The 23,582-nt window shown below is 35.8% G+C and overlaps 1 protein-coding gene across 1 annotated transcript; it reads left to right on the top strand.

The window, feature by feature from the left end:
- The first annotated feature begins 3,680 nt into the window (after positions 1 to 3,680).
- On the top strand, positions 3,681 to 15,399 carry LOC306878075 (serine incorporator 1-like). The gene is made up of 10 exons (XM_079430172.1): positions 3,681 to 3,858; positions 6,847 to 7,008; positions 7,091 to 7,278; positions 7,388 to 7,467; positions 8,848 to 8,985; positions 9,106 to 9,275; positions 9,756 to 9,846; positions 10,285 to 10,435; positions 11,664 to 11,873; positions 12,172 to 15,399. The coding sequence occupies exons 1-10, from the start codon at positions 3,820 to 3,822 to the stop codon at positions 12,308 to 12,310; spliced, it is 1,368 nt and encodes a 455-aa protein (XP_079286298.1). The 5' UTR covers positions 3,681 to 3,819; the 3' UTR covers positions 12,311 to 15,399.
- The last annotated feature ends 8,183 nt before the right edge of the window (positions 15,400 to 23,582 follow it).

Below are 23,582 nucleotides of genomic sequence, written 5' to 3'. Positions count from 1 at the left end.
TGTTAGTGTCCGTCCAACAAGAGTCCAAAGAGAGAGTATTGTATAAGATGCAAGGGAAGTGACAGACTTTCTATGACAGGCTGTATAAACAAATAGAAGTGGACCGCAGGGGTCACTTCACTTCTCCAAGCATTCAGACTGAACAACTTTGGCCACACTTTGGGCATGACCTCATACTGTCTCTCAAACTGGACGACACATTTGGACACTGCATTAGGGCAATCTTAGGACATCAACATGGGACAAGACTAAAGTGATCTTAAGAACTGTCATGTGATCATTCTCAAGATGACAGATACTTCTTCCTCTTAATTTCCCTGTGATCAAGAGGAGCAGATGATGTCATGTTAATCCTGTTAATCATGTTTTACAGTAAAAATCTAGTGACAATGCCTCACTTGCCAGGTAATGACTTCTCAGGTGGTGTTTGTGTATGAAGGTACTTCCTCTACAGGTTTCACGCAGACTTCCAAGGCACCATAACATAATGTCTAATGATCTGGAACAAATTCATATGAGCTTTAGAAATAATTAGGCAAATTACTCGTTAGAAATAGAATCATACGTTGAAAAAAAATTAAACAATGGACATTTATGGAACAGTTTACTTCTTTCAGCTGCTCCAACATGCAGGACTGTGGAATATTATCGACAATGAAGGATATACTGCCTTAAAAATCTGATGAGATAAAAGCATCTTAGTAAACAGTATGTTACACAAATATTGAATTCAGACATTATTTGATCCCTACAGCCAAATACTGTGTTTATCAGCACTGACTGTATATTTTTCCGTTTCTAAATGTATTTCATGTAAATGTAATATACAAACCTATTCAATCTGCAAAACATTATAAAAAATGTGTGATGACGCAAATGGGACACATGATGATTTTAAAGTTCAAAACGGGCCTCTCTGGCAATTGTGTCTAACAATAAAATAAAAACAGAGCTCAGTGTTACCTAGAAACACAGATAACACACAGGATAATAAAATATTAAATAACATCTGTTGTTTTATGTGTTATTTTTTCACACATTTAAGCAGGTAATTTTTTATTCATACATTTACTTATATATATATATATATAAGTAAATGTATGAAGAGTTTATTTGCAAAAACAGATAACTCTGTTTTGTTTTTTTAATTTTCAAAAAACATGTTTTTTATTACACTCTAAAAAAATGGTGCTATATGGCACTAAAAGTGGTTATTTGGCTCGTAATCATAGGGGAACCACTTTTGGTTACACTTTTCACCAACAAATCTTGGTGCTTCAGTGGTTCTTCACCGGCTCTTTGGCATGACTGAGGTGCTATATAGCACCACTACCATACAGAACCTGCTAAGCTCTTGTATGGTTCTTCAGCGGTTCTTCAGTGGTTCTTTGGGGTGATTAAGGAGCTATATAGCACCACTGCCGTACGAAGAACCTGTTAAGCCCCTTTAAAGGTTCTTTACGAGCCAAAGAACCACTGTTGGTGCTGTTTAGCACTATTTTTGTTGAAGAAATACAATGCAATATGGCACCCCTTATGGTTCTACATATAGCACCATTTGACAAAGGTGCTGTATAACACCTTTAAAGATATGGTCCTATACAGCACCAAAAGTGGTTCCCCTATGATTACTAGCCAAGAACCCCTTTTAGTGCTATATAGCACCATTTTTTTAGAATGTATGTTATCATGTTTTTATTGTGTTTTATTGTGTTAGTTAGCTGTTTTTTTTAACCTTGTCAAAATAACCCAACTGCAGTTTGATTGAGATTAATTGGAATGCACAATGAAAAAAACATGATTTCTGAGAATTGTTAAAAACGGAGTTATCTGTTTTTGCAAATTAACTCTTCACATATACAAAAGATTCTACAAAAAATGAATATATATATATATATATATATATATATATTCATTTGTTGTAGAATCTTTTATCTTATAAGCAGAGAATTTTTAGGGTTTTTTTGTGATATGCAAGATTAAAAAATAAAATGATCAAATGTTCACCAAATTATAAAGGTGATTAATGCTTTTTACTTCTATATATAAACTAGTTTGCTAAATCATTGAAGTCTACTCCAACATTTTCTTTTTCATTTCTACAGTGAATTTATGAAAGTTGCCCTCGGGTTACAGCTGAAATTGATCTGACAGCAGTGCGTGGCCATGGGTGTTCATAATGTTGCACACGAGTCCCCTGATGCCTCATCATCAAATATCGCAATTCAACAGTTTTAATCTAATAAGTGCGTTTATTTCAATATGTATAATTGTGCTGTCGTCCTTATTTGATTTTAGTCAATAAAAGGGGTGTTCATTCTCCCGAGTCCAGATATATATCACTGTAGCAGAATTAATCTTTATAAGTGATCGTTATAACAAAGCCTCGAACAACGTGTCAGTGTTTCACCTTAATAATGATAATGAATGAATTTCATACACTGTGATGGAAGATTAAGCTCATGCCGAGCTCAAAAAGCATAAGAGGCGAGAACTTACCAGCGGTGTAGAGAGATATCCACAATATCCCTGACTGATGCAGATTTTACACGGTACTGATAAATTAATGCACCGTTTTTACGGGAGACAGTGTGTTTTGAAAGCACCTGCCCCAGTCCTAAGGCTTGACACCATCTCGGCTCCCGTTTGCGATCATGATTTCAGAGGAATAAATGACAGGGGCAAAGAGGACGATACCATTCATTATTCGTAGGGGAGACAATACAATGCAGCGAGAATGACTACTGAATAAAATCGTTGTTATTTCAAATAACCATGGCGTTAAGATGGCAAAATAATGATTTTCTTATTGTTGTTTATTATTTATCATGCATGTTTTTTCTACAATCGGATTAGGTTGATTCAACAAGTCAGAGAGGTGAAGCACACTCTACTGCTATATTTTATTATTATATTTATTAAACTTAAAATGTCAGTACCATTCCCTATAGTAGCCTACACTCAAATTTGTCACTTCAGTAAAGTTTGTAACCACAGCTATGGCCAGTGGGGATTGCTTTCTGGACAGTAAGAGTGAAATCACATATCTATAACATATAAACGTATTGTTGTATTCAATGCCACTGCAATGCAAAACAGATATGTAGCTTAAATACATTTGTTTGTGAAATAGCCTATTTGACCTTCTTAATCAAAATATGTTAGGCTATCAGTTACAAATGTACAAATATCATCAATGAAATGTAATTATCTGGAATATCAAGTTAATTTAAATATCACATATAAATTATTATTTTCGTATTTATTTATAGAGGTATATGTTGTTGTTGTTTAAAGCCATTTATGTTTTGTGCTAAGCTCACCTTTCAAAATAAAATTACCATGTCCATAAACTGCCTATTTTCATTTACATATTCATAGCCTATATTAATATAAATAAGAAATTAAGACAATTAAAATACTGTATATTAGACTGCGTAGTTATAGTTATATCTAATAGCATATTACATTATAATAGCCATGTTTGCTTCATTTGCATATGGACTTCAGCACAAGCAGGAAACTAATATAAACAAGCCTTAGCTTAAAATCTAATGCCACAAAAAAAGTGGGGAAAATTATATGTTTTTTAGTTGGTTAGTTTTATTAAGTTTCATTTGTATTGTTTTGTTCAATGTTTTTGTAGAGTTTATGGGGAATTGAGGAAACGGACTTTTATTATGAATTAGAATGAATTGCCTGTTAGAGTCGTCACCTTCAAACACCGGAATCAAGTGACAGAACGAGAAATAGCTCATGCTGTAATTGACTGTTAATTCATCCTCTGAAAGTTTGGAGTCGTTTGTTTATTAATACAAAATGGGAGCCTGTATGGCGTTGTGTTCTCTTGCGAGCTGTGTAAGTGTGCTGTTTTATTTTTCATGGTTTCATGCTAATCGAGCTGCTACCTAACAGCGTCGCTAAATCAATAAATGAACCGAAAATAGAGAACAGTATAACTAAGACAACATATTTATAAAAAGTTAACGTAATGGACTGCGATATTTAAAGAGCTGTTGGCTGGAAAACAACAGCACACGGAAGAGTGCTCATATTTACATTGAGATTAACTATAGCAGAGATCCTCCATGACTTCCTAACAAATAACAGTCATATGATTAACTGAATCATTTAAAGAAATTATACAGCAGTGCCAGGGATGATAATTCCATGTCAGCTGTTAATGGTTTTTGTATAATGTAGTCTTTGGTGTGATTAGTCTTGTAGTTTCGATGTGTTTTATTTTTAGATGATTTTTCAGGTTTTCAGTTTTCGGAGTCAGTTTTTGTAATTGAGAATAACAATTTGGGTTCACCTGTAATAATGTTTCTCGCCCATTTTCAAAGAATGGAAGCTTACACAGCAGTTTAATACTTAAGTGTAAGAAGTGAAGGACTGACCTGTACCAAGATATAGCTACGAAAAATGTTTTTTAGATGAAAAAATGTGGTAATAAAGAATCTGATATAATATGTTTATATATATATATATTATATATAGATTAATAAATATATTTGTACATATTGAATGCATTTATTTCATTTCCAACATCACGATTCAAGATGTTGATGAACCTGTAGAAACTAGATCTTTCATCTGCTGGTTTTCAGCAATTTGGTATGTTCAGTTTTGCATTTGAAACCCAAGCCATGCTGCTTGAGCCACTTTCTGTAAACGTTTATCTACTTGCTGGTGGTACAGCACACACTGCAAGAGAGTCAAATCTGCTCTAAGTACAGCCAAATACACTTTACATTATGATTAAAATTTGTTACAATGTGTTGCAAAAGCAGTGTTTTGTATTAAACGCTTATTATTTGTGCCAGTAAGACACACCTTGTCTTTTTTGTCTGTAATACAGTCTTCCTTTTTGCTTGATTTATAATACAGCTTGAGAAATATGAAACGAGTGACTATATATATATTTTGTATATATTTGGATAAAAGCATCTGCTAAATGACTACATAAATAAATATAAATATATATATATATATATATATATATATATACATATATATATATATATATATATATATATATAATCAGCCTTGGATAATCAGCTGATCAGCCACTCCTAGCATGAGTAACAGTCATGTTGAATGTTTTTTAATTAACTTTTATACAGTGCACATGACTGGATTTACAAGGATCAAAGTCTTTAACAATGATTTCCTCACTGTTTCATGCAACAGAACAACCCTTCTTCCTTCTTCTGCCATCATATATAAATTAGACCATGAATGTCATGAAAATGAGTGGAATACTTTAATGGAGGAAACTTTATATTCATCAAAGAATCCTGAGCAAAATGTATTATGATTTCCACAATTTTAAGCAGCACAGTTTTCAGCATTGGTAATATTTTTTTTGTTGTTGTTGTTTTTTAGCATATTAGAATGATTTCTAAAAGGTCATATGACACTGAAGACTGGAAAAATGTCATCTTTGTAGTCACAGGAATAAGTTACATTTTAAAATACAACACAAAGTAGTTACTTAAAAAGGTAATATTTCAAAATTTTACAGTTTGTACAGTTTTTTTTTTTTTTATCTAACAACCCCAAATTATCTCTTTCAGTGCAATATGTACAGTAGTCAACATTTGAAGTGGATCAAAAAATTTCATCAAAGGTGTCCGAAGACAGGAGCACATATTGAGTTTAGGTTTTAGGACAACTTTGAAAGGTTTTGATCCACTTCAAATGTTGACTACTGTATTACACTGCATAATGTTTTGCAGATTCTTTTGTGAACTATGGCAATTAAAGGGGTGGCTGATTGCAATTTCACTTTTTTTTTTAATGTTCGTTAGTGTGTAATGTTGTTGTTTGAGCATATCTGCAAAGTTACTGCGCTGAAAGTTGTTTTAAAATTATGGCAGTTTAATGTCTACAAAAACGGCTTGTAGGGACTACGAGTTACTTCCCGGGATTGTGACGTCACAAATCCTGATAAGCCCCGCCCCCGGGAACATGCAACAAAGGGGTTGAGGCTATGTTGCGCTGCTTTAGAGAAGAGGAAGAGCTGTTGCCATGCCGTCAAATCTGGGGGTGCATGAAAAAATCTATTCAAATATGAATCGAGATTCTGTCCTCTAACGATTCTAATGGATTCACAAGTTTCAAAATCAATGTTCTAAAGCAGCGGTTCTTAATCCTGTTCCACACATCCCCTGCTCTGCATCTCTCTCTCTCACCTCATCAGCTCCAATAAACTGTTCCAATTATACACTTTATATGCATAGACAGACAGATATTTTTCACATAGCTATGACTGAGAAGCGTTAAACATGGATGCACGTGTTTGCCGTGCTGTATTAAAGCTTTAATCAGGATAAAACCACATATTAAAAGTTAACATAAGCAGTAGCATTTACAAATGACTGCGTATCTAAAAGTATGAGACAACAACAAACAAAAAACATACCAATAAGAGCCATGCGCGATCCTCTTCACTAATATTCTCTGCGTATCAATTGGGCTCAAATTGATGATAATTGCAATATCGACAATGCCATTATTTACAATACAACCACGTGCACTGGGCGTGTAACGAATCACAACACACTGGGCCAGCTCAGAGCCCATTGCGTATTTCTGAGGGAGGGGCTTCATAAAAACAGGAAATAATCGGTGCGTTCAAGGGAGAAGGGACAGAGCGGTGTAGAATAAAGGTAAATTGTGTGAAAAATAATGCATTTTTTAATCAAAGTATTAACACATCTTAGACTGCACCACATAAACAAAATCAAGCCTAGAAAAAAAAACAGTCAGCCACCCCTTTAAACAATAAATACTTGAACTGGTGATATAATTGCTCTTTCTCTTACTCCTTTCACGTTACAGGCCTCATGTTTGTGTGGCTCCGCTCCATGTCTCCTCTGTGGCTGTTGTCCTTCTTCCAATAACTCCACCGTCACCCGGCTGGTCTTCTCTTTCTTCCTCCTCCTGGGGACACTGGTGTCTGTAATCATGATCTTGCCTGGCATGGAGACGCAGCTCCGCAAGGTGGGCCCACCATCAGTCTTCATCTGCCTCACTTGTGCTTTCGGTGCATTGTGTTAATATTCTGTTTTTAATGTCTCTTCAGATTCCTGGCTTTTGTCAAGGAGGAACCACAATACCAGGAGTCGAGAACCATGTTAACTGTGACGTGATCGTAGGCTACAAATCAGTGTACCGCATGTGCTTTGCTATGGCATGCTTCTTTTTCCTGTTTTCCGCAATCATGATTCGTGTAAAGAGCAGCAAAGACCCTCGTGCCGCTATTCAGAGCGGGTAACCCTGATTTATGATTAATGTACTGTTATATTATTATGCTATTGTTATTGTATCATTTACTAAATGAATTGAAATTTGCTTGATTTAACATTGGCTATTTTGTCAGGTTCTGGTTCTTCAAGTTTCTGATACTTGTTGGCATCACTGTCGGAGCCTTTTTCATCCCAGATGGAACATTTCATGATGGTACATTTTAGGTGGAACTATTCCGTTAACGGCACATAATAGAACAAATTCCATTTTCATATATTCACATTGGGAAATACATAAAAGCAACGACAACATGGCAATGATGTTAAGCTCTAAATGCAGCAATAGTCATGATAATGTTATTCTGGGAAGCATTGTCATAACGTAGGGCTAAATTTCAAGGGATGCAGAAAACGCCTGGTCTCCTGCAGGGAAGAAGTCAGTTACTTTTTAATGACTATTTTGAATGTTATGAGATGCATGGGAAAAGACCGTATTGAAAGTGGAATAGGATGTTATTATTTTTTCATAGCATATTACATTAGCAGTGAGAACGCGTTGTTGCTGTCTTGCCAGAATTGTCATGGTGTGGAATTAAAGATGCACAAGAACATTGTGTTCAGAGATCACGGGTAACTTCCAAAACAAGATCTTGACATTAGTATGTTTCATTGTGAATTTAAGTATGAAAATACAGCCCCTTAAGAGATGCATGTTTTATTAAACATAGTTATAAATGTAGTGTAAAGTGTTCACCCAAAAACTAAAATTCTGTCATCATTTGCTCCCCCTCATGTCTTTCCAAACCTGTATGGCTTTCCTTTTTCTGTGGAACACAAAAAAAGATATTTTGAGAAATATCCCATTGTTGTTTTTTCTGTCTGTACAGTAAAAGTCAATTGTCACCAGAAGTGTTTGGTTACCAGCATTATTTTAAATATCTTTGTTTGTTTCACTGGGAAAAAAAAAGTCATACAAGTTTATTATAATATTATAATAATAATCACACATTTAATACCATTCAAAGTTAGTTAGTTTTTTCTTTTTTTTAAGAAAATATACTTTTATTCCGTGCATTGAATTGATCAGAGGTTACAAAAGATTTATATTCTAAATAAACGCTTCTTTTAAACTTTTTGTTAAAAAAAATAATAATAATAAAATCCTGAAATAAAGTATCATGGTTTCCGCAAAATATTAAGCAGTGCGACTATTTTCAACATTGATATTAATAAAACATGTTTGAGCACCAAATCAGCATATTTTAAGCATAATGATTTCTGAAGGACCATGTGACACTGAAGACTGGAGTAATGACTGCTGAAAATTCAGCTTTGCCATCACAGGAATAAACTACATTTTAAAACATATTAAAATAGAAACCAGTTATTTTAAATAGTAATATTTCACTGTATTACTGTTAGGGTTACTGTGTTCTTATTCAAATAAATGCAGCCATGGTGAGCATAAGAGATTTGAAGATCACTGATGATCATTTATTTAGATAGTAAAAAGGCTTGTTTTTGATTTTATGTTGTGGTTAAGCACATTTAACCAATATGCAACTGAAGCATAACTTATTTTTTTAAATCACAGTTTGGTTCTACTTTGGTATTGTGGGCTCCTTCATGTTCATCCTGATCCAGCTCATCCTCCTGATCGACTTTGCCCACTCCTGGAATGAGGTGTGGGTGAGGAATGCTGAGGAAGGCAACAGCAAGTGTTGGTTCTCGGGTACGTAGAGAGCAGATATACTGAAAGACACCCTGTTCATCACAATAGGTTTGCAAACATGTGTGTCCAAATCCGCTCTTTTCAGAGAACGAAACATGAGACCGTTTTCTATGCCCACAGGTCTGTTGTTCTTCACTGTCCTGCATTACGCCCTGGCCTTTGCTGCAGTTGTGCTGTTTTATCTCTACTACACCAAACCTGACAATTGCACCGACCACAAGTTCTTCATCAGCTTCAACCTTATTGTCTGCGTCATCATATCTGTGGTTTCCATTCTGCCAAAAGTACAGGTAAAGCATGTTGCAGTGCTTTTAATTTACGTCTCATCTCTGCACCCAATTTCAAATCCCTGATAAAAGGCCAAACAACTCCATATTATGATATTAAGCAGCATTAAGACCTTGAACATAAAGCAGCAAACAGGAAATGATAAAACTGCTTTAACTAGCTGTTGCAAATATGCGATTGCTTCAACACACACATCCTGACATGAATGCGGATTTATAGTAGTGTGCATAAGAAAACAGCCTCTCCGTTGTACTGAAGGTCATCTACTGTTTACATTAGCCTCCAGCTTTTGTCTTTGTAAGGAAACTTCTTTGTTTCCTTCTTTGCATAAAGAATATCAATGCTGGCACAACAGACAAGCTTTCTTTACTGTGCCAGCCATTAAAATCTGCAGTTTATATTGGGTTGTTTCTTACAAGGGTAGACAAAATCTGATTTGTGCTTTGTTAAATATGTTTCTCTATTTTTGTATGTGTTTGCAGGATGCCTCACCTCAGTCTGGTCTGCTTCAGTCCTCTATTATAACTCTGTACACTATGTACGTTACCTGGTCAGCCATGACCAACAATCCTAGTAAGTTACACACAAAAAAATCCCAGAAAATATTTACTGTCTGTCTTTGGTCTCTCTTTTCATTTTATGAGCTTTCATTTTGTTCCTACTCAGGTTGATGCAATATTTGGTGAGTTTTGTGGTGCCATACAAACCAGATGCTCATCTTTTATAGTCTCCTGATGCTTGTTACTGAATAAAGCCAAATTACCTGCTAGAATCCAGATTATAAATGTAACCCACTACTATCCCCACATTCTGTTATGACCTATTAAGTATACCTATTAGCAGCCTAGATAAGCTTTAAAAATGTGATTACCTGACCATTATAGGTGTGATCATGGTCTTTAGTAGTGAAGTATGTGATTAATTGGCGTAGTAGTTGTAATGTATTATATTATATGTAATGTAGTATATATGTTCACTTTTAAATCTTCATTTGTCTGGCTCCACGCATAGATCGTGAATGTAACCCTAGTTTGCTCAGCCTGGTGTCTAATATCAGCACAACTGAGGCCATGCCTACAAGCTCGCCTGGGATGGTGCAGTGGTGGGATGCTCAAGGCATTGTGGGATTAGTTATCTTCCTCTTCTGCACCTTTTATGCCAGGTACACTAAGCTAAACAAACAATTTGAACATGACTTTTTCTTCTTTCATTGAGCTCTTGTTATTGTCAGTATATGATTTTAAAATGCATAAAGATAATCTCAAGTACATTTCTACATCAGCCGCTGTAGTTAACTGGTGTTGTCTATGCTGATTCATTGTAGATTTCAATTTGACATTCACAACCAGCTGCACAGAGGCATGGGTTGATTGACTGATTAGTGGTGTCAGACTCAGATGTTGACACCTGTAGGCAGGGTCCAAAATTAATATTTGCCAAACAGCAACTGTGCGTTCAAAAATTGGCCTTGGCAATAAGAGTCACTAGTTAAAATGTAACTTTAACATGGTCAGTGTCATTAAATGTGTTATTTTATTAGTTATAGATTAGTTATGCTTAAAATGTTAAACATTTGTATTCAGTTTGCATCAGCATTTCTTTAGATTTTCCAGAATCCAAAAGCTTTTAATAAAAGATCAAAAGTTTTTGCAGGTTAAAATTTTATTTCAAAGCAGATTTGTATTCATCTTCATTCAGACTTTTGAATGGCACTAATAATATACACTATTTCAAAAGTTTGGGGTTGGTAAGTTTTTTGGTTTTTTTTTTGTTTGTTTAAAAAGAAGTCTATAATGCTCAAAAAAGCTGCATCTATTTGATTAAAAACACAATAAAAGCAGTATTATTGTGAGAGATTGTAAAAATGTAAAATAACCCTTTTTCTTTATGTAAATTTTAAAATGTTATTTCTTTAATGCGAAGTTTAATTTCAGCATCATTACTCCAGTCTTCCATGTCACATGATCCTTCAGAAATTATTCTAATATGCTAATTTGATGCTTAAGACATGTTTATTACTGTTCATGTTGAAAACAGTTCTGCTGCTTAATATTTTTTTTGGAAACCAATCATGAACTTTTTTTGAGGTTCTTTGATGAATATAAAGTTTAATAGAACAGCGTTTACTGTATTTGAAATATTTTTTCTCTACTGTCAGTATTGATCTTTCCTAAATAAATTTATTAACCTTTGACATCCAAATTTCCTCAATTAATTTGCCATCCATTGGCAAGTGTGAGAAAATTATACATTTTGCCAAGTCAGAAAAAACAGCCTCTCTGCCTTTAAACTCTACCCCCAATCTAGCTCATCATCAACTAAATATGAATCTGAGAGAAGTGAACATCATTCTCATGCTAGTGTCCATGTGATGTCTTTTCTCTTTTCAGCATCCGTTCATCCAGTAATGCTCAGGTGAACAGGCTGATGCAGACAGAGGAAGGGAAAGGTGCTATGGGAGGGGAGGAGGTGGGCAAAGACGGAATGCGGCATGTCGTGGACAATGAGGAGGATGGCGTCACATACAACTATTCCTTTTTCCACTTCCACCTCTTACTGGCCTCTCTCTACATTATGATGACACTCACTAACTGGTACAAGTAAGTGCTCATTCTTCCACTTTTGGATTTTGGATTGAACCAAAAAGTTCAAGTTTTAAATTTAAAAATACTTTCACCTATTATAGTTTAAAGGAATAGTTCACCGAGTAATGAAAATAATCATCATTTAGTTCCAAACCTGTATGGCATTCTTTAAATTTGATTCTTTTGAATTTTCAAGGGTGTACTGGTCATTCTTTCATGCAGTCACAAAGAATACAACATAACTGCAGCATAGATTAGCTGAGGCCTAAATATTGTTATTTTTTTTCTGCCTTTTCCTCACAACTATCTTCAGACCTGATATAACCACTCAGGCCATGCAGAGCACTATGCCTGCAGTGTGGGTGAAGATCAGCTCCAGCTGGCTGGGTCTGGGGCTCTACCTGTGGACGCTTGTGGCTCCTGTCATTTTCCCCAATCGAGACTTCAACTGAGCTTGAGTGGGTGAGACTCTCTCACCTATTCAAGCTGGCCATGTTTGTGCTATGTTAGAAATATTACAATCTCCAAGAACCATTAAATAGCCAAGACTGAAAGCGGTTCAAATCTGAAACAGACCTGGTAGGTACTTACACATATAAAAAAAAAAAAAAACATGGACAACAACAAAAGTATATGATGCCGTGACAGGTATTTAAGTCTGTTTCAGCTGTTCAGTAAATTAAACGCATGACGTGAGTATTACTGCTGTGCAGAAAGTCGCCATTCACCATTAGCACACCTGAAGCACACACATTTTTTTAGAGTAATATAGCTGCACAAAAATGTCAGTTTGACGTAGTGCTCAAGTGAACACGAAATTCCGTTTTGCTTTGATTCCTCCGTCCTTTTATCTCGTACTCACGTCCTTAAGATCTTAAGATTAAAAGAGCTAAAATTCAAGTAAAGGTAAGGTGGATGGACAATTAAGGAAATGAGAAGCACCCTTTTTGCTTAATGAGTGATTCACTGCTGTCTCATTTGTCACACTACCGTTCAAATGTTTGGCATCTGTAAGATTTTTAAAATTACAGTAATCTCTTATGCTTACCAAAGATGCATTTATTTGGTCAAAAATACTGTAAAACCATAATATTGTGCAAAATGATTACAATTTAAAATAAATGTTCTCTGTTTTATTATATATTAAAATATCCTTCATTTAGTAACAACAAAGCTGAATTTTCAGAATCCTTTACTCCAGTTTTCAGTGTCACATGAAAACTGCTAATTGTGTGCTCAAGAATTATTAGCAATTATTATTAGCAGTAGTGAAAACAGTTGCGTTGCACAATATTTTGTAAAAACATTTATTAAGAATGTATTTGAAATAGATTTTTTGTGAAAGTCTTTTCTGCCATTTTGATCAATTTAATGCATCCCCTGCTTAATGAAAGTGTTATTTTATTTTATATTTTAATGTGGGGAAAAAAATCTTACTGACCCCAAACATTTGAACAGTAGTGTACTTCTAGCAAAAGAGTCGCTGTGTCTCCACACATGAAGGATAAATGAATGAAATGAGTTATATAAACTAGTCGCTTCTACCGTGTTGTCGATATCCTGAATAATTCACATCTTATGGTCCTTAAGGGTTATTTCGCTGTCATACTCAGTATGGCTGTTAAGTATGTTTTATAAAGTCAATATTACTAGTTTATCTTGTTTTTGGCACTATTCGTTGGTTTAACAGGTGCAAGCTACTCAAACCTAAGGCCACACATTTCCAGTGCAACAAATAAACACAATAACTATCCTACAGATCATCAACGTAGTGGTCCTAGCCACGAATTCAAATATGCATGATACTGCTGCTAGAAACCTACTCTACCTGAAGAAGAAACCTTTTTTACAATGATAGCATTTCAAATTCAGGGTTCAATGCATTGTACGATAGACACTCTATAATATATCATTTCACTCCGATTTAGCACTTTTTTCTCAAGCAATGGGGAGATAGGGCCGTGGGCAGCCCATGTGCGCTGAGGGGCTTAAACAGGGGGCCGTTTTCACTCCATGTCCTCTGTAGAGCCCCTGGAACTTGTGCATCCAGCAGATAAGCCCAATCCGACACACCCTTCCCCCGTACAGCTCACTACACCACACTCTGACCGGGGTCTACCGCACTGCCATGAACAACAGACTGTGCTGTAATATTAATCGCTGATCCAAATTAATATATTATGGTGCTGTCAATCCATCAGAGGCACGTTAACATATCTAGCTTGTTGTTTGGCAGAATAGTTTGGTGTGGCAATAGATAATTTAGTTATAGTTATAAATGAACAGTTCAGGGCTGGTTAATATGTTAAAGTTGATATATTTAATCAGTAAATGTTTCTGAAAACTGAATGTTAATCCTTCCACCTGTGACACTTTGTATACTTTTAGTGTTTTTTTTTTCTTTATTACTTTTTTGTTATTAATTTGTAAGCACATGCTGGAGTAAAATTACATAAGAAAATGTTCTAAAAGTGACCACACATTTAGTTTACATTTGTGTAAAATTGCTAAAAAAAGCTGTGTTATGAAAGCAAAATATGAAGTTGGCAAATTTCATAACTAAGTATTGTAGGTGTGTCTGCCTCAAGTCATTCGGTATTGCCTGTGCTGTGCTAGTGACATTGGAAGAAACTGATTGTGAAGTATGTACTGTATATTAGGGATGCACGATACTATCGGACTGATATCGGAATCGCCCGATAATGGCTTTAAATGTAAATATCGGCATCGGCCCGATATGAAAAATTATGCCGATATGTCTTGCCGATAAGAGGAATATGTTAACTCAAATGTGCTCAAGGTGTGCTAGTGATTAGATCACGTCAGCAGTGTGGCTCATTCTTGAAGCAAAGTTTTTTCTGAATGATGATTAGATTCACACTTTTGGATCACTGCATTTAATCTGTGAAAGCACCTACAGAATGACATGTTCGGTGTGTGATTTTAGGCGCGTTCGTCTTGAAGCAGCGCTGTGCAGAATTATCACTGTATGACATCAAAGTACTGCGGGGGGATGCAGAAATTGATATATAGTTTATTTATAGTTATTTTCAAAGCTTCAATGTAATGTCAGAAAACCTTTATTTTTGTTGTTTAATTTCTGCACAGGAGAGATTTGGTGTTGTTTCCAAACAAAAGGAAATATATCGGTATCGGCCAAAATGAGTTGAAAAATATCAGCATATCGGATATTGGCAAAATCCAATATCGTGCATCCCTACTGTATAAATAAAGTATATTTGAGCTTTTCCCAAAGTAGTTTGACATAAGCATGACAGTTCATCTGTAGTCTATTATTAGGAGCAACATGCAAGATTAGTAATTCTTCATGTGCCTTTTTACGATAATTTCTTATCAAAAGCGACCAGGTTTATTTCAGACCTATGAAAAAGTGCCTTTTCTGTTTTATAACATTTCATTTTTCATACCATGGACAATATTTCTCTTTTGGTTGTTTCTGTAGAAGTAGTTTTTTAGTGATCTGGTGCTGTTCAATCTGTGCTAATGCTGTATATATTTCAATAAACTCATGTAAACTGTTGGTTAGTTGTTAGTCTTTCCAATCAACTGTATTGATCTGACTGCCAATCAAAATTAAAAGTCGTGCACTTTATTATTGGATGTAGAATTTACAACATAGTTTAAGTTTGTTTAGGGCTAAACAATAATAATATTTCTGCAGGCCTCACCAAAGAAGATTTAATTTACAATATAGAAATAATTTAAACTATATATACAGTGCCCTCCACAAGTATTGGAACAGTGAGGCCAATTCCTTTATTTTTGCTGTAGACTGAAAACATTTGGGTTTGACATCAAAAGATGAATATGAGATGAGAGATTAACATTTCAGCTTTTATTTACAGGTATTTTCATCTGGATCTGATACACAACTTAGAAGATAGCACCTTTTGTTTGAACCCACTCATTTTTCATGTTTACCAAAAGTATTGGAACAGATAGAATTAACAGATTAAAGTGAAAAAGACTTAATATTTAGTTGCAAATCCTTTGCTTTCAATAACTGCATCAAGTCTGTGACCCATTGACATCACCAAACTTTTGCATTCTTCTTTTGTGATGCTTTTCCTGGCTTTCACTGCAGCCTCTTTCAGTTTTGGGGGGTTACTCCCTTCAGTCTCTTCTTTAGCAGGTAAAATGCATACTCTACAGGGTTTAAGTGTGGAGATTGACTTGGCCAGTCTAAAACCTTCCACTTCTTGCCCCTGATGAACTCTTTGTTGTTTTGGCACTATGTTTTGGGTCATTATCTTGCTGCATTATGAAGGATCTCCCAATCAGTTTGGTTGCATCTTTCTGTAAATTGTCAGACAAAATATTTCTGTAGACTTCTGAGTTAATTTTGCTGCTGCCATCATGTTACATCATTAATGAATTTTAATGAGCCTGTCCCAGAAGAAGCGATGAAAGCCCAAGCCATTACATTACTTGTGTAATGTGTACTATAATGTACACCTGTGTACACTGTGTTTCATATGAGCTTGTATGTTTGGGATCATGAGCAGATCCTTTCTTTCTCCAAACTTTAGCCTTTCCATCACTTTGGTCCATAAAATCAGTTCATAAAACCTTATTTTTGAGGCTCGTCTCCTATTCTTCTTGCTAATGAGTGGTTTGCATCTTCTGGTGTAGCCTCTGTACTTTTGTTCATGAAATTTTCTGCGAACAGTAGATTGTGCTACCTTCACTCCTGCCCTCTGGAGGTTGTTGCTGATGTCACTAACAGTTGTTTTAGGGTCTTTCTTTACAGCTGTCACAATGTTTCTGTCATCAACTGCAGATGTTTTCCTTGATCTACCCGTTTGAGGTGTGTTACTTCGTACACCAGTGGTTTCTTTCTTCCTCAGGAGATTCCAAATGGTTGTACTTGCTATTGCCAGTGTTTGTGAAATGGTTTGATTGATTTTTCATCTTCTCTCAGCTTCACAATTGCTAGTTTTTCACCCATAGACACCGCTCTGGTTTTCATGTTGGTTACACGTCTAACTAACTATAAATGCAGTCTGCACGGATCTGAAACTGAGCGCAGACATTCAGTGCTATTTATTGTTTGAATAATCAATTAATAGGACACACCAGGGCAACAAAACACACCTGTCAGTCACATGTTCCAATACTTTTGGTAATATAAAAAATGGTTGGGTTCAAACAAAAGGTGCTATCAAGTTGTGTATCAGATCCAGATGAAAATAAAAGCTGAAATGTTAATCTCTCATTCGTATTTTGGTGTCAAACCCAAATGTTTACAGTCTACAGCAAAAATAAAGGAATTGACCTCACTGTTCCAATACTTTTGGAGGGGTGTGTGTGTGTGTGTGTGTGTGTGTGTGCGCGCGCATGTTTATAAGGACACAAATTTGTATAATGACATGGGTATGACAGAGGTATTACAATATGAAGGTGGTTTATGAGGACACTGCCTATGTCCCCGTAATTCAAAATGCTTAAAAAAAAAACATACTAAATGGTGTTTTTTTTGAAAATCTAAAAATGCACAAAGTTTCCTGTGAGGGCTAAGTTTAGGTGTAGGGTTGGTGTAGGGCAATAGCACACACAGTTTGTTCAGTATAAAAACCATTACGCCTATGGAGAGTCCCCATAAACCACAAAAACCAGCATGTGTGTGTGTGTGTAAAATACATTTAAATTTGAATAATTATGCATTTTTATTTTAAATAATGTTTAGCTTATACAACAGAATGAGAAGGTTGTATTTTTATTTGCTGTTTGCCCACCAGGTGGAACTGATGTTCTGTTGATTATATCTTCCTTGTCATGGATGAAATTCATTGCTCAATGCTGATGGTCATCACTGGCCAAACAATGTAGCCTTTAATTACTTGATACTACTCCAGTTATACAATTTCATATCAGCACTTTTTCATAGATTAAAAAAACCTCCACCAATGTGTCATTTAAGCACTTTTGTTCCTCTTTCTCCATCTATGTTTATGCTTTTTTTTTTGTTTACCCAATTTAGTCTCAGTGCCCCAAACTGGCCTCACTATAAAACCCTCTTCCAGTTACAAGCAATTATCACGCTCACAATTGTGTAGCCTTTGGAAGCATTTGCAGGAAAAATGCATTACTATAGCCAGAAGTCAAATTGACTTTCTTAATACATGTTCCTAGTCTTATTTGGTATGACTTGTCATTCACGAAGACAAGATCTTGCATGACTGCAATATTTCAATATTTCATAAATAAATAAAAAAAACGCTGAAATTGCTTCACTTTTTTGCTAGGAAAGTTGGGGCAGGGAAAATAATGTTGAAGAGAGAAAAAAAGATCTATTTAGACAGTTTTAGGCCCAGTTTTAGGTTTTTTTAACCAGGGGATCTGCAGAGAATATACAGTAGGCTATGTTTATACAACACATTCAGTTTTTTCAAAATAACTATGTTATAGCTATTTGGATGAGTTTACTGTGAACTTGCATTTGTGTCTCAAATCTGATCTGAAACACCTTTCATAATCAAATAGGCTCCAGATAAATCAAGTCTTACCCTATTATTATTATTATTACTATTTTTATTACTAAACATTTAGTGTCAATCAGTATGGTACTTTTTTTTTTCTTTTTTGAAGGAAATTTATATTTTTATTTATGAATTTATTTTATTTTTTATAAAATACATTTAAAATATATTAAAATAGAAAACAGTTACTTGAAATGTAATACTATATTCAGTTTTTTTTTCTGCCAAATGCTGAGCATAAGAAACTTCTTTCAAAATCATACTGACCCTCAACTTTTAAGCCATCGCGTTACTGAAGTTAAATGGTTTTTCGAGTTTCACTTTGACTTAAAAATAACTAAAGAGAGTTAGAGGATTGAAATGTCCTTAGCTATATTTTATAGAACAGCCAATGAGGAGAGACGATAATGACTCTAATGCTGAGTAATAAAGACAGAGAGCTAATGTGTGTTTGCAGAGATAAAGCTTCCCAATTAGCGAAGAGATATTGACTGAACTCGCTGTAGGACGTTACTCTTGATCCACAGAGCTGCTGTGTCACAGAACTCTCTCTCAGCTCGGCTACCAGAATATACTGTTGATTTTGGCTGCTGTAGTGGAGTATAAGATTTCACATTGTCTTTGTCCTCATTTTTAATCAGGTCTGTCTTGTAGCTGATGCCAGAAACCTTTGGTTTCTTCTTGTTAGAGTTCAGCATCTTGGGACTCTGCCTAGTATGGAACAGAGGTTCTAAGAACTATGAACTTGGTGCCAAATCAAAACCACTTGAAAACATGGTCTGAGGATAATAAATGTGCCAGGGAGGGTGTGTTTTTCTGCTTTGCAAATGGGGCTTTGCAGCTGTCCAGTGCAGTAACTGTGTGTCTTTCTCCATGCCAGACAAAAACAAACATGATATTAGATGAAATCAGAGTAAGCTTGAAGCATTCTTCTGTTTTTATGATTTTACTATGAGAATGACAACCATTTCATCACTTAAATAATGCCCCAAAATGAAATTATGCAGGAAAATCTGCTTTGCTGGTCTTAACTGGTTTTTGATAGTCTCCCAGTCCAGTCAACCTGGTGTTTAGCTGGGGTGGCCAGTTGGTTTCACAACTTGAGCCCTCTAAACCAGAATGAGATCAGCAGTTTAAGCTGGTTTAACATGTAATTGTTTTATTTTATTTGTATTTTTTTCTATTTTACAATACTATACCATTGACCCCCAAACGTTTGGGGTCAGCAAGATATTTTTAAAAGAAAGTAGTATTTTTATTCTGCAAGGATGCTTTAAAAATAAAAAAAGTGACAAAGTCTTATATTGTTACAAAAATATATAATAAAAAAAATGCTGTTCTTTTGAACTCTCTATTCATAGATATCAAAAACCGATATTAAAATAATAAAAAGGCATGTTTGTTTAGCACCAATTCAGCATATTAGAATGTTTGACACTAAAGTAATAGCTGCTGAAAATTCAACTTTACCAGAATAAATTACATTTTAAAATGTATTTAAATAGAAAACAGTTGTTTTAAATTGTAATAATATTAATAATGTAATCAATATTGCTGGTTTTATTCTATTTTTAATCAAAAATGCAGCCTTCGTGAGCATAATAGATTTCTTTCAGAAACATAAACCATACCAACCCCAAACTGTTGAACAATGATGTATCTCTTTCCTGTTTTCTCCATTAACATTTTAGAAACACCAACCTAATATGGTTAGCTGGTATTTCTGGCTGGCCATCAGTTTTGGCTGCTTTTTTAGCTTAGGAGACCAGTGAAAACCAGCTAAGACAAGCAAACCATGCTGTTTATTCATCAGGGACATTGTTGAGCTTTAAGTCTGTGCTTGTGTTGTTCTCTCAGAGCTGCACTCACAATATATCATTGCTACATGAGAAACAAACTTTGGAAGAAGCATAAAAGAAAAATAACTCCCCTCATCAATTCATATAAACTACTTACTCCTGTCTGGAAACTCTCCTTCTCTGGCAGGCTTGCCTAACAATGAACAAGGGAGAGAGACACATCAACAAAATGATCTCACTCCCTCAGCACCAGCACACACACACTGACTCAGCAGTGCTGCAGGATGTTCTGTCTCCGCTTTGACCCTCTCTGCTCCTGAGTTCCCAGAGCCAGACTGGTAAGTGTATCTCCTGGGATCCCTTTAACCGAGTGTGAAATCACAATGCCGATACTTGGCCCGCTGTCAGTGGGATGTGACGTGCAGTTGTGCATTATAACAACATCAGTTTAGCTAAAGAAATTCTGCATCCGTCATTGTCTGCATCATTGAATATTTTAAGTTTTCACCAACCAAACTTATGTAGAGTACCATAGTATTTTATTCTGTTCGATCATCTGAACAATCTAAAGAACTCCTATCTATCTATCTACAGTATCTGTCTGTCTATCTATCCATCCATCTATCTATTTGCCTGTCTGTCTATCCATCTATCTATCTATCCATCCAGCTATCTGTCTGTCTGTCTATCTGTCTGTGTCTGACTGACTGACTGTCTCCCTGTCTGTCTGTGTACCTGTCTGTCTCGATCGTCTTTCTATACTTACTGTAAATGTATTTACCCACCCAATAAACTGTGATTGTTCACTTTATATATCAGTCAGATGCCCCTTTCCTGTCTAAGTGGATGGTTTACTCCAGGATAAGCTGCAGTAAGACCCATTGATTGGCTTTGGGAGACTACCACGTTCCTAACATGCTCCAGGACTTACACCACAAGCAGAAAGAAGTTTCAAAAACAATTTTATTTCCTGGGAGTCTTCTGTTTTTATGTGACCATTTGAGAGTCTACAAAACTAGTTGTAACTGGTTTTTAGTACAAAATCTTTTTGAGAGGAGAAAAATCATTTTGAGAGCAACTGTACTCGATTTGCAGGCGCTGCTCTTATAGTGAAATGACTGAAAGCGGCTGTCAGTGGTGTAATTGCATTCTAAGTGTAAAACCCAAGCACATTGGATTACACGGCAGTATGTAGCAAAGCTAATTGAGTTTTGGTCCTGCTGGCACATGTGTGCTGGAAACATTTACCCAACATTACCACCAATTAGACTCCACACAGCCCAAAGTCTGGCAGCAGAGTGGCAGAGGATTGTGATGCCTTCCTGCAAGTGTGGATTTATCTGCTCCGAATCCCAAGAGCAACTGCCTCTAGCTTTTGCTGCACTATGCAAAAATACTACATTAATTATCCTCTTGTGCATGTGACAAGAGGAACTTCTGAGGGAATATAAAGGTCATAAATGAAAACACAAGATAATCCTTGTAGTTCCTCGCTGTCAGGCTCATGTGTGTTTATTCAAAATTAACGATACTGTATGGGCTATATCTCCATATATGATGTTTTACCATGTTTAAATCCATTCTGCAGATCCCCCTCCATAATTATATTTCATCTCAGCTTGTTCATCAAATGATGTTGTCAGCCATTATATATGGAATACATTTGGGACAATATGAACTCCATGTAATGGGGGAAGGCTCAGATGTACGTGTACTTCAAGTAATGGACAACGAAATATCAGATACTACAAGGGTGATGGTGTACATTACCAACAAAGTGAGATGTATTACAACCTATTGATTTTACTCTGAGCTATTATGTTGCATGTGTATCAAAATCAAATATTTACACACATGATATGTGGGGTCACTATATATCTCATGTCCTTTACAGAAAGTACACTAGAAGTACTACGGTGTTATCAGTCTTGCCATAGTTAACTGAAACTAAAATGAAACCGAAACTATGAAAATTGTTGATTTGTTAATCTTTGTTGTAAAATGTTAGTTTAAATAAAATATAAATGATGAAAAACTTCAACCTAAAAAAACTGTTATATTTTTTTTTTTTAAATGTCGCCATGGTAACGAACTCAAGTAAAATAGATTTGAGTTGAAGTACTAAAATTTCTACAACTAAAACTGAAATAAAAAATAAATTAAAAGGTAAATATAAATTAAAAAAATTAAATTAAAATGACAAAAAGGGCCTAATAAACGTACAAAACTTAAACTAAAATGAAACAACTGAAATTATAGCTGATTAAATATACAAATGAATACTATAAAAGTATATAGTCCAAAAGTCTGAGACAATTTTATATTATACATACCGATTTATTTAAACCTGGACATAAACAGAAAGATGGGGACTTTGAAATTGAGCTTATTATTTTTTCTTGGTCACTAACCAAATATAATATAATTTAATTTAACAGTCTTAGACTCTTTGACCCTACTGTCTACAATGGTACTGAATAATTTCTGAGTATATAACACTATTGCCATTGTACATACATGCCCCATAAAAAATTTAAAACTATAGTAATACCAAAATACTTTTTTGTAATCAATGGCTTGATTATTTAATGCATTACTTTTAACGTTAAGCTGCTGATAGTATCCTCTTCCGAATGTTTTAATTCACTCCTGCATTATCTTTGACTCTCTTTGTGTTCCTGCAGCAGGCAGCATTGTCTCTCGCTCGCTCTCTTTGGCAGGCTGCTGTGTGCCGTGCACAGGCGCAGGCCGGCTCTGTGGGGAGGCTGATCTAGTTATATAACAGTCGGTGCAGCCGTTGTCTGCTGGAAGACGAGCATGCAGGCATCCCTGTTACATAAGCCAGTTAGGATCATATTGTCACACTGTAGAGCATTCACAACGCAGTGTCCTTGCTACTGTGCTTCCCTCTCTCTCTTGCTCTTGGGATAGAAAACCCGACAAATGGGTGGTCCAATGCAGTTCAAAGAGCGCAAACTGTGCAATCACGCTTCAGCCAATCAAAGCAGACCTCTCTGCATGGCTTAAACCCCCCCACCCACGCGGCCGTCACGCACCTCACAGCTACACGCCCAGTCAGGTGTCCTGTTTGACTCAGGCGAGGATGGCGGCTGTCATGACGATGGAGCCAGCAGCCCTCTCGTTCTCCATGGGGAGTCTGAACGACAGTGGCATCCAGTGACAGGATCAGGCAGCTGCGGGCTATGACTCATCACCTGAATGCCAGGTGAACTTTACCGGACACCCAAGAGTCTCCAGGAGTCCATCTAAGCCTTCTAAATACACAGCACTGACCCCACTGAGTTGGTGAGAGTCTCACCTTATCTCTTCACTAATTTTAGAGCCAACACATTGACCTACTCAACAGCAAGACATTCAGTCCGACATTATTTTTGCATCACTGGGCATTCCGGTGGGAAAAGGAA

Source organism: Barbus barbus (assembly GCF_936440315.1).
Source record: "Barbus barbus genome assembly, chromosome: 12".
Classification (NCBI taxonomy): domain Eukaryota; kingdom Metazoa; phylum Chordata; class Actinopteri; order Cypriniformes; family Cyprinidae; genus Barbus; species Barbus barbus.
This window is presented reverse-complemented; position numbering and strand designations above follow the sequence as displayed.

Excerpts from the sequence above, each read along its gene's own strand:
- LOC306878075 (XM_079430172.1), top strand. The coding sequence starts at position 3,820 with ATGGGAGCCTGTATGGCGTTGTGTTCTCTTGCGAGCTGT. Across the intron at positions 7,279-7,387 it reads CGTGCCGCTATTCAGAGCGG|GTTCTGGTTCTTCAAGTTTC; the intron begins GTAACCCTGATT and ends CTATTTTGTCAG. Across the intron at positions 9,847-10,284 it reads AGCCATGACCAACAATCCTA|ATCGTGAATGTAACCCTAGT; the intron begins GTAAGTTACACA and ends CTCCACGCATAG.